Below are 12,150 nucleotides of genomic sequence, written 5' to 3'. Positions count from 1 at the left end.
TCAAGAAGCACTTCGTGCACTGGTATCATCATTACTTCTTTTGGAGGATCTACAAATTGTAGCACCTCCAACATCTGGTGGTGAGTGTACCTCCGTAGCCAAAGAAAATGGAATGGTTTCAGACACCTCCCTCACAAAACTTACAAAGGAGAGGTCTTCTGGAGGAGATAGTCGCCTTTCTTCCAGGGGTGAGGGCTCTGAGAGCAGGTCCTCGGAAGTATGTGAGGAGTCATCGGTGGAATCGTTTTCCCAGGGATCATAGCGACTTTCCCCTTGTCCTTGTGAATCTCCTGATGGAGGAGGCACATCAAACTCGAGAGGGTGAGAAAGCCTCAACAAGTAATGGGATGGCTTCAATGGAGGTTGCGGCTGCATCAGTGGATCCAGTGCTGGCATCGAAGGACACAGTTTTAGCATCAATGGACCTGGAGTCGGGAACGAAGGTTTGGAAACTGATGAGGTATGTTTAAGCATTGATATTCCCGATGGCCCAGGTATCAGCTCCGGCCTTGGTGGCTTCCATGGTGTAGTGTGGCCGGGTACAGTTTCATCGTCCTCAGAGGAACCCAGTATGGGGGTCGGGACCTGAGCACTTCTAGGCGCTCGAAAAGTTGTGCAAACATCGAGTGCTCCATTTGCGGTGTCGGTATGGGGGACGGCACCGATGGTGAATGAAAGCCCTGGAGGGCTTTAAGCACTGCCTCCTGGACCATTATTGTCCAATTCCCCCTTTGAGGCTGGCATTGAAAGCACTGTGCCTGGGGTAGGAGGCAGGCTAGGCGTTACTGATGTTTCCACAGTGATTTGTGGAGATTCAGTACCCGGCACCGATATAGGTGGGGAATGCCTCGGTGACCCGGATCCAGAGGAGGATGGGGGCTCTTCTGCCCGAGTCTTCTTCGCAGGTGGCTCGATGGCCATCGATGCCCCTGCAGAATCGGTGATGGTGTTTCCCCCTGTGCTCGGCTCAGTCTTTCCCTGCTGCCAAGGATGAAGAAGCTGATGTCTGCGAGGGGGTCGGTGATGGCTGGTCACCCGCTCCGATAAGGTGTTTGCTCGGCGTCTTTGATGTCGACGGACCCGCTTTGGAAGGTTGTGGTCGTGTTGGAGACGATGAAGCAGCACCTTTGGGACTAAAGAGCTGCTGCATTTTCTCCAACAGAGTGAGCCTTCCCTTTGGGGTCATTTATCACATTTTTAGTACTGATGGATGTCATGTGAGGATCCTAAACACAACACACAAATGTCATGTGGGTCCGTTATGGACATTGTCCTCAGACACTCGGGGCATTTTCGAAAACCCGTTGCCATGGAAAAAATTTGGCGCGCACGCAGTCGATAACCGTCGGTAACCAAAAGAGTGCTGCTGGGAATCAACCTCGGAACACGGGGGATGCACTTACCGGATGTCGGAGGAAACGTATTCGACGGGGGACTCCGGTGAGGATGATTTTAATGAAAATAATCTTCAAAGTTCCATGAGGAAAAGTTGAGGTAAATCTCACAGAGCTCCTAACCGTAAGGCAATTGCTGCGTGGAAAAAAAAAGTGACTAAAGGGGGACCCCTGGTGGCTGCAGGATTGGTGCCATGCTGGGCATGCTCAACAGGTAAAAGTGTTCCGTGCAGGGCTCCACCTGATGATGTCACCCACATGTGAGGACTACCATCCTGCTTGTCCTAGGAGAATAAGGTCACATCGCATTTGGATAAATGACCCTGTCAGTTAGGTGACAGGAAAGCTAAACTAGACATGGAGTGCACTCCTGTCTGGATTTCAAACTCAGTCCCATTAATGAGACCACCCTTAAACTTCTCAATAACATTTGCTGGAACCCCCACCCCCTAACATAAAAATGAATATTTCTGAGATTATTATAGAATGATAAAAACAGAGGCATTCTAGTTATTTGTGACAGCTGAGTGCTATACAGTTCTTAAGTTGGCTGCTACCGACACTTACTGCTGCTGCTCCATACTGCTGAGAGATGGGAGTATTCCACACCATTGAAGCCATTTGAGCTGCTACCATCTGTGTTGCCATTTTTCTGAGGACGCTGCAACCAGATCATCTCAGTTATGTAATGAAGAGAAGTTTATCACAGAACACACCGTTCTATAAGTACTGCAGCAAACTGGCTGACACCAGAGCTGCAAGCCCTAGATCTTTGCTCCGCTAAATTCCTTTACATCTTCTAGCTCCAGATGTTATTCAGAGGTCTTCTGACCTGAAGCTTTTGGAAAATTTGGAAACACTGCTCATTTGCATGTTATATAGATTAACCTGTTAGAATACAAGAGCATACACAGTCTGAAACACATTATGTCAAACAAACGTAGGGCTGCTTGGGAAAGTAAAGCAGAGAAAAGGCCAAAAAAAAAAAAAAGTATAGAACGCCAGTCAAACACAGCAATGAACACCTGCCTTCTGCAAATAAAGCCCCCCTTATTAATTAAGATTTCTATGTGCTCCTTGCAGGTACCCACTGAACATTCAGAGAGTACATCATATTGGGAGTGCTAAGCACTCTCTATCCGCAAACCGACCATAGTACTTTCTTCAACTCCTCTGCATCTGGACCCTAGCACACATTGACCCCTCCCCTCAACCCAACCCCACCAGCAGCCAAGGTGCATATCCACATAGCTGAAGAGCAGCATGCATGCTCTCTGAGGTAAGCGCCTACCTTGCATCTTACATGCAGAATTCAGAGAACATGCGTGTAAGTTTCAAAGTATGGGCATAGACCGGACAATCTGTGCTTATGTTCCTCATTGGATGGTTAGGTGTGTATAAGCATGCCATTCAGCGAGCTAAGTGTCGATATAGATAAAAATATAGATATAAAGAACACTAAGTTACTCCTTAAAAGTGTCATAACATGCCCAGCTGTATTGATTTTAAATTACCACTGGGAGGAAAAGATCAAATACAACCTATGGCTAAAATTTAAAGTGCTCAAGAAGCAAATCTGGCAGGTTTTTTGATATTGGATTAATAAAAAGTATGCACAAAATGGGAAATATATTATTGGATCACAGTTGATGGAATAAAATCAGCAAGCATGAAACCAAAGGCTGAACCAGAATGTTAAAGATTAAAAGTTCTGCAAGTGGGCTGCAGTGTCTAATGGCTCAGCAATTTCCCCTCAGGCCTCACAGCAATCTCTCTATCTTAGCTGAATGAGAGACATCCTGTGTGCTTTCTCCAATTAACCAGCAAAACTGCAACTTATGGAATGTATAAAAATGTCCTGCAGAGGGGACTAAAGGCAGCAGAGATCCCAGCCACAATTCTTTATTAGTCTACACGAGTTATACACTGCTCTTAAGCTTCTGGATGCAAATACTGTACACCAGCCTTGAGCAGTACTAGCAGGGCTGCTTCAAGGGGCCAGAGAAAGCAAGGAGGAGTTCAGAAAAGCAGGCATAAAGTCCAATCCTACAATTCCACAACCATCCTCATCTCCCTCACACCATGAGGCTTACACGTAGAGATGTGGAGTTTCCAGAAAATTCTGAGTTGGAAAATTTTCCCATGCTATTTTTCTCTCAACATAAAATGACATAAAAATGTTTCTCAGAAAATTTTACAATTCAAATTTTCACAATCCCCTAATAAAATAGGCGATCTGATCTGGCATGTTTTTGACCTATAAATTTAATAGAACAAAGCCAACACATCATATTTTTCTCAAGCTGCTTTGTAAAGTTTTGTTTGTTTTTACTATAGTAGCAAAGTAATTTCCCTGTACGTACCCGAAACAGTCCAGAGTCCTGGGTTTTGCCTCCCCTCCAGCAGATGAAGACAGAAAAATTTTAACGGACTCCGTCCTATACCCCTGAGGTGCCACCTAGAGTCTGTCAGTATTTCTCTGTCTCCAGCAGATGGTGGAAGTGCAAACCTTTAGTCTGGGTTCAGTGTTAGATGTTAGTTTTAGGAATTTATTCCTCAGGGATTATTAAAAAAAAAAAAAAAAGAAGAAATAGAAGAAAGATTTTAAGCAAAAAAAAAAAAAAGCCAGATACCTTTTTAAGCCTCCCAGGGGTTGCTAGGTCCTGGTGGGGCCATCCCCCTGGTAGCAGAGGCTCTAGAGCAGAAGGTTGGAAACCCTGTAACTACCCGCGACTGAGGGTGATACCGGGAAGCTCGGTTCACTCAGCCTCAGCAGGACCGCATACAAGACAAAAATTAAAAAAAAAATAAAAACGGAGGTACTTTAATTTTCTTTTTATCTGGTCTAGCGTTCTTCTTCAGGCTCTCCCTCCCTCTCGATCCATTTTCGCCGACCGTACACTTGCCGCACAGCTCCTGAGTGCCTTTTTTTCGCCACGACTACTTCAGGCTCAGATTCTAAATTTTAGGCCGGGGATCATGCCGTGTGGTGCGGCCTTCTCCGCGTGCAGCAGCGTACGCGCACGGCTGTCTCGCGCCGGGGTTTGCACCGGCTGCTTGTCGGGAGGGGAAGGAATGTCGGTGAAGGCAATGCAGGCCAAATCGAGCAGTAGCAGTTCCAGAACGCGCCGGGAACCCGGGAGGCCCGATTGGCAGTGCCAACCCCCGGACCCTTTTCTCCTCAGTGCGGCCCTGTTGAAGACGTTCGGGGAACAGGAGAGGGCTGCCTTTTTCACCGCGGCTACTGCCCTGTGGGAAATGACTTACAGGCAGCTCAGGACTACTCCTCAGAGGACGAACAGAGTCTTCTTCCTCGTTCTCCTCTGAATTTGTTTTACTACTTCATAAAGCCTTCAAGGTCCGAAAGGCAGCAAAAAGCCAGGGTACTAAGGTACCTCGTGAGGTCCCAGCGTCTGTGGTGGCTGGGAGAGGACCCTCTTCGCTCCACAAGCGTACCAAGACGCCCAGAGGGATAGAAGCCCCCAAGGCCAAACGCCCTCTCCGATCCGCGGTGGACAGTTCGGATGAGGGGGGATTCTCCTCTGCAGGCCCCTGGTGAGGGACCGGATGCGGATCAGGATCATCAGCTCTAGCCGGCCAAGCAGTTGGGCACGCCTATGGTAGAGAGCGATGACCCCAAAGTGGTCTGTCTGTTCAGGAAGGATGAACCAGGTCCACTTATCTGGCCATTCTGGAGGAGCTAGGAATTGAAGTCCCTCCAGAGGATTCAAGGTTGGGCTATGGATCCAGTGATGGTGAGGCTCAGAGGCCCAGCTCGATCTTTTCCGTTTCATATGTCAGTTACGGATCTTTTGTTCAAGGAGTGGGACACTCCGGACCGTGGTTTGAAGGTAAGTCGAGCTATGGACAAATTGTACCAGCTTCCGGAGGAAGCGCTGGATCTACTCAAAGTACCTAAGATGGATGCCACGGTCTCAGCGGTGACCAAGAAAACCACCATCCCGGTCACAGAAGCCATTGCCCTGAAGGATTTGCAGGATCGCAAATTGGAGTTGCAACTTAAGAAGATTTTTGAGGTTTCAGCTCTAGGGGTCCAGGCTGCTATATGCAGCAGTTTCGTGCAGAGAGCCAGTCTCTGCTGGGTACAAGATTTGCAAGCAGCAGCATCCCTTTCCGAGACTGAGGTGGTGCAAGCAGGTCAACTGGAGGCTGCGGTGGCTTATTTATTTTATTTATTTGTGGGTTTTTATATACCGTCATTCAGGTACTGACGCACTTTATGATCTGTTACTGACTTCGGGCAGGACCATGGTCTCAGCTGTCTCAGCCCACAGGCTCCTCTGGCTTAGAAATTGGTCTGCGGATGTTTCGTCTAAGGCTCAACTTGGTTCCTTACCCTTCAATAGTAAGCTGCTTTTCGGACAACAATTGGAGGACATGATAAAATCTCTGGGAGAGAACAAGGTCCATAGGTTGCTGGAGGATAGATCCAGAACGAGAGGATCCCTTCCTCAGCGGGCAAGATTTTGGGGAAATCGCCATTTTCGCTCTTCACACTCCGCCGGATCATCGTTTCATCAGGGTCCAGGCCGCCAATCTTCTTGGAGCCAGTCCTTTCGAGGCCGTCGGCCTGCCAGAGACAGAGCCCCACAAATGCATGGGAGTCCCAAATCTGCACAATGAAGCGAGGCCAGTTCACTCTTCCATTCCAAGGACAGGGGGAAGGTTATCCCTTTTCTTAGAGTGAACCAACTTGACTTCATACCAATGGGTCCTAGTATAATAGAAAACGGCTACACTTTAGATTTTGCTCGGCCGATCCACAAACGCCACCTGGTTTCCCCATGTGCTTATCACCAAAATCGCCGGGCAGTACAAGACACTTTATGGTGCTTACAGGACCTGAGTGCCATAATTCCGGTGCCCACAGGCGAGCTCAGGTGAGGACGCTACTCCATCTACTTCGTGGTGCCCAAAAAGGAGGGCACTTTCCGTCCCATTCTAGACTTAAAAAGTGTCAATCGAACTTTAAAGTACCTCGGTTTTGGATGGAACCTCTTCGCTCGGTGGTAGCGTCTGTTCACAAGGGGGAATTTTGGCATCTCTGGACCTGACAGAAGCTTACTTGCACATACCTATCTGACCGGATCATCAGAAGTATCTGTGGTTCGCGATACTCTGGCATCAGAGTATCGCGCGCTACCATTCGGTCTAGCAACGGCACCCAGAGTGTTCACCAAGGTGATGGTGGTTGTGGCAGCGGCCCTGTGAAAAGAGGGGATACTGGTACATCCCTACCTGAACGATTGGCTGATTCGAGCGAAGTCAGAACACCTTTGCAGGGCAGCGGTTCAGAGGGTACTACAGATGTTGAGCTCATTGGGTTGGGTGATCAACCCCAACAAGAGTCACCTGGTTCCCTCCCAGTCCTTAGAGTTTCTGGGTGCTTGGTTCGACATGATCCTGGGAAAGGTTTTTCTTACAGAGGAGAGACTATCCAAACTTCTCACTCAGGTGGAGTCCTTGCATTCCATGTCTCGTCCCAGAGTCTGGGATTATTTGCAGGTCCTAGGTTCGATGGCTTCCACTCTCAACCTAGTGCCTTGGCCCTTTGCGCATATGCGTCCTCTTCAGTCAGCCTTGTTCTCCCATTGGAATACGCTTTCTAAGCAGTTTCATCTTCTCCTTCCGCTGATGGACTCTGCACGGTCCAGTCTTCTCTGGTGGCTTTCCCCAAACAATCTGTGCCGGAGTGTGGATTTGGAAATTCCCTCCTGGATAGTGGTGACCACAGATGCCAGCCTCTCCGGTTGGGGAGTTGTTTGTCGTGGGACAGCGGTACAGGGACAATGGACAAGAACAGAGACCTCTTGATCAATCAATCGTTTGGAGATCAGAGTGGTTCAGTTGGCGCTGCAGGCCCTCCTTCCCTTAGTAGAGAGAAGATCAGTGAGGGTTCTCTCTGACAATGTGACGCCGATGGTTTACATCAATCGTCAGGGCAGAACCAGGAGTTGCATGGTGGTGACGGAAGCTCAGCTTTTAATCACCTGGGCTGAACAGCACCTGTACAAAATAGCAGCCTCCTCACATAGCCAGAGTGGACAATGTGCAGGCCGATTTTTCAGCCGCCACCAGTTGGATCCGGGAGAGGGGTAACTCTCCAAAGAAGCTTTTTCTCCTTTGCAACTGCTGGTCCAGACCCACCATGGACCTGATGGCGACGTACCGCAATGCCAAGATTCCCCGATTCTTCAGTCGTCGATGGGAGCCAGGGGCAGAAGGTGTAGATGCTCTGGTCCTTCTCTGGCCAAAGAACATTCTGTTGTACATCTTTCCGCCGTGACCGTTGGTCAGCAAGGTTCTGCGCAGCATCAAGACCCATTCGAGCAAGGTGATACTCGTGGCACTGAAGTGGCCAAGGCAACCGTAGTTTGCGGACCTCCTGAATCTAGCAGTAGACGTCTGCTGAGATTTCATCTGTCTCCGAATCTCATGCAACAAGGTCTCGTTTGTTTCAGAGAGGCAGATCGCTTTTGTCTAGCGGCATGGCTTTTGAAAGGCGGAGATTAAAAAATAAGGGTTATTCGGAGGCGGTGATTACCACACTTTTGCAGTCCCGGAAGACGTCTACCTCCATAGCGTACGTTAGAGTTTGGGGTATTTTCAAGGCCTGGTGCCTGGACCATGCGGTGGCTACCATTGCGGATGTTCTGATCTTTTTGCAAACAGGTCTAGCTAGAGGATTGGCAGTTAATTCTCTACGAGTGCAAGTGGCAGCCCTTGGTTTTTTTCGGGGAAAAGTGCAAGGGGTAGCTATAGCATCCCCTCCAGATGTGGCTCGTTTTCTGCTGGGGGTTAAGCATCTGAGTCCTCCAATTCAGAATACCTGTCCTTCGTGGAAGCTGAATCTGGTCCTTCGTGCTCTTTGTCATGCACCTTTGAGCCGTTGAAGTGAGCGACCCTGAAAGATCGGACGTTGAAAGTAGTCTTCCTCGTGGCTATCGTTTCAGCAAGGCGTGTATCGGAGCTACAGGCCTTATCTTGCAGGGAGCCCTTCTTGAGGATTTCGGAGGAAGGAGTTTCCTTACAAACTGTTCCCTCTTTTTCCCCCAAAGGTGGTGTCCTCCTTTCACTTGAATCAGATGGTGGAGCTCCCTTCATTTGCGGGACTGGATTCTTCTACTTCCGAGTCTAGGGATTAAGAAAGTTGGACGTCAAACGGGTGTTGATGCGTTACTTGGAGGCCACGAACAGTTTCCGTCTCTTGGATCATCTGTTTGTCCTGTGGAGTGGTCCCGGGAGGGTCATAAAGCTTCAAGGGCCACTATTGCACGCTGGCTAAAGGAAGCTATTGTTTCGGCTTACCTTGTTCAGGGCCGTCCGATTCCGGTTGGTCTTAAAGCTCATTCTACTCGACTGTAAGCGGCCTCGTGAGCGGAATGTCAAAAAGGTGTCTCCACAGGAAAAGGTGCAAAAGGAGCAATACAAAGGGTGCGGAGAACCAGATTGAGCTTCCACGAAGGACAGGGATTCTGGACAGGAGGACGCAAATGCTTAGCCCCTCTCAGAAAATGAGCCACATCTGGATGAGATGCTAGTGCAACCCCCTGCACCTTTCCACGAAAATAACCAAGGGCTGCCACCTGAACTTGTAGGGAATTAAATGCCAGCCCCTTGGCTAAGCCATCCTGTAAAAAATCCAGAACATCTGGAATTGAAGCCTGGACAGCTGCACTTCGTGGTCTAGATACCAGGATTCAAACACTCCACAAACTCTAACCTACGCCATGGAGATAGAAGTTTTATGGGAATGTAAGAGCGTGGCAATAACCACATTCAAGTAACCCTTACTCCATAATCGCTGCCTTTCAAAAGCCATGCCGCTAGACAAAAGCGATCCATCTCTCCGAAACAAATGGGGCCTTGTTGCAGGAGATTCTGAGACGGCCGAAATCTCAGCGGACCGTCCACTACTAGATTCAGAAGGTCGGCAAACCACGGACGACCCAGCCACTCCAGAGCCACGAGTATCACCTTGCCCGGATGAGCTTCGATGCGGCGCAGAACATTTCCGACCAACGGCCACGGCGGAAAGATGTACAACAGAACGTCCTTTGGCCGGGGAAAGACTAGAGCATCTACGCCCTCTGCTCCTGGTTCCCGTCGCCGACTGAAAAATCGAGGAGCCTTGGCATTGCGGCACGTCGCCATGAGATCCATGGAGGGCATGGTCCAGCGTGTGCACAGAAGATGCAAGGCCTCTTCGGAGAGTTCCCACTCCCCCGGGTCCAACTGGTGGCGGTTGAGAAAATTGGCTTGCACATTGTCCACCCCGGCAATGCAATGTGAGAGGCTGCAATCTTGTACAGGTGTTGCTCCGCCCAGTTGATTAAAAGCTGAGCTTCTGCCGCTACCGGACGACTCCTGGTTCTCCCCTGACGACCGATGTAAGCCACCGTCGTCGCCTTGTTGGAGAGTATCCTCACTGATCATCCTCTACTAAAGGAAGGAGGGCCTGCAGTGCCAACCGAACCGCTTTGGTTTCCAACCTATTGATCGACCAGGAAGATCCCGTTCTTGTCCATTGGCCTTGCACTGCCGTTCCTTGACAAACCGCTCCCCACTCGGAGAGGCTGGCATCGGTGGTTACCACTATCCAGGAGGGAATTTCCAAATCCACTCCCCGCCGTAAATTGTCTGGACACAGCCACCAAAGAAGACTGGACTGTGCCGAATCCGTCAGTGGGAGGAGACGATGAAACTGTTCGGAGAGTGGATTCCACTGGGAGAACAAGGCTGACTGAAGAGGACGCATATGCGCAAAGGCCTAAGGCACCAGTTCATGGAAGCCATCGAACCAAGGACCTGCAAATAATTCCAGATCCTGGGATGAGGCATGGATCGCAAGGACTCCACCTGAGTGAGAAGCTTGGACAATCTTTCCTCTGTAAGAAAAACCTTCCCAAGATCGTGTCGATCCGAGCACCCAAAAACTCCAAGGACTGGGAGGGAACCAGGTGACTTGTTGGGGTTGACCACCCAACCCAATGAGCTCAACATCTGTAGCATCCTCTGCACCGCTGTTCTGCAAAGGTGTTCTAACTACGCTCGAATCAGCCAATCGTCCAGGTTGGGGTGTACCAGAATCATCTCCTTTTGCAGGGCCGCTGCCACAACCATTACCACCTTGGTGGTAATGGTTGTGGCACCTTCGCCAGACCAAACGGTAGAGCGCAAAATTGAAAATGATGCCCCAGGATCGCAAACTACAAATATTTCTGATGATCTGGGCATATAGGAATGTGCAAATAAGCTTCTGTCAGATCCAGAGACGCTAGAAATTCCCCTTTGTGTACAGACGCTCACCGAGCGAAGAGTTTCCATCCAAAAACGAGGCACCTTTAGAGTCAGATTGACTAAGTCTAGGATGGGATGGAAGGTGCCCTCCTTCTTGGGCACCACGAAGTAGATGGAGTAGCGCCCTCGCCTGAGCTCTCCTGCGGATACCGGAACTATGGCGCCTAGGCCTTGTAACCGCCGCAGAGTATCTTGTACCGCCCGGTGTTTTTGGTGGTACCCGCATGGGGAAACCATGTACCGTTCGTGGATCGGCCGAGCAAAATCTAACGCGTGACTGTGTTCTACTATACTGAGGACCCACTGATCTGAGGTTAAGTTGGTCTACTCTTCTAGAAAAAGGGTTAACCTCCCCCCTATTCCTGGGACGGAAGAGTGGACCGGCCTCGCTTCATTGCGCTGACTTTGGACCTCCACCTCTGGCAATCCGGCGCCCTCGAAAGGACTGATCCCAAGAAGATTGGCGACCGGGACCTTGTCGAAAGTACAAACCAGCGGACTGTGAAGAGTGAAACCGGCGATTTCCCCGAAATCTCGCCACTGAGGAAAGGATCCTCTCGTCCTGGGTCTATCCTCCAGTAACCCATGGACTTTATTCTCCCCCAGAGATTTTTATCATTTCCTCCAATTGTTGCCCGAAAAGCTGCTTAACCTTGAAGGGTAAGGACCCTAGTTCAGCATTAGACGAAACATCTGCAACCCAGTGTCTAAGCCAGAGCAGCCTGCAGGCGGACACAGCCGAGATCATAGTCCTGTCAGCAGTCCGTAACAGATCATAAAGCTCGTCAGCACTGTAAGCTACCGCTGCCTCCAGGCACCCCGCATGCACCGCCTCACTCGCAGAAAGGGATGCTGCTTGCAAATCCTGCACCCAGCGGAGACTGGCTCGTAGCGCGAAACTGCTGCACATAGCGGCCCGGATCCCTAGGACGGAAACCTCAAAAATCTTTTTAAGTTGCAACTCCAATTTGCGATCCTGCAAATCCTTCAGGACAGTGGGCTCCTGTTACCGGGATGGTGGTTTTCTTGTTCACTACCCAAGACCGTGGCGTCCACCTTAGGGACCTTAAGGAGGTCCAGCGCTTCCTCCGGAAGCAGGTATAACTTGTCCCACTCAAACAAAAGATCCGTAACTGAGCTTTGAAACGGAAAGGATCAAGCTGGACCCCTGAGCCCCACCATCACGAGATCCATAGCCCCAAACCACGAGTCCTCCGGGGAAACCTCAATGCCCAGCTCCTCCAGAATAGCCAAGATAAGTGGACCTAGTTTATCCCTTCTGAACAGGCGGATCACTTTGGGATCATCGCCCTCCACTAGAAGCGCGCTCACTGGCTTGGCCGGCTGGAGCTGGTAATCCTGATCCGCATTTGGTCCTTCACCAGGGGCTTGCGGAGAAGACTCCCCTTCATCCGCACCGTCTGTATCTGAACTA

At 50.0% G+C, this 12,150-nt stretch overlaps 1 protein-coding gene across 1 annotated transcript in view; it reads right to left on the bottom strand.

Annotated features, from left to right (window-relative positions):
- The window catches only part of RBM45 (RNA binding motif protein 45), a 123,216-nt gene that overhangs the window by 58,891 nt on the left and 52,175 nt on the right, over window positions 1-12,150 (bottom strand). Inside the window, exon 7 of the mRNA XM_029605883.1 lies at window positions 1,962-2,055. Within this exon, the coding sequence (XP_029461743.1) occupies window positions 1,962-2,055 (94 nt within the window). The remainder of the gene's footprint in view (window positions 1-1,961; window positions 2,056-12,150) is intronic.

Source organism: Rhinatrema bivittatum, chromosome 6 (genome assembly GCF_901001135.1).
Source record: "Rhinatrema bivittatum chromosome 6, aRhiBiv1.1, whole genome shotgun sequence".
Classification (NCBI taxonomy): domain Eukaryota; kingdom Metazoa; phylum Chordata; class Amphibia; order Gymnophiona; family Rhinatrematidae; genus Rhinatrema; species Rhinatrema bivittatum.
Note: the sequence above shows the minus strand (reverse complement) of the source record. Positions and strands in the feature narration are given on the sequence as shown.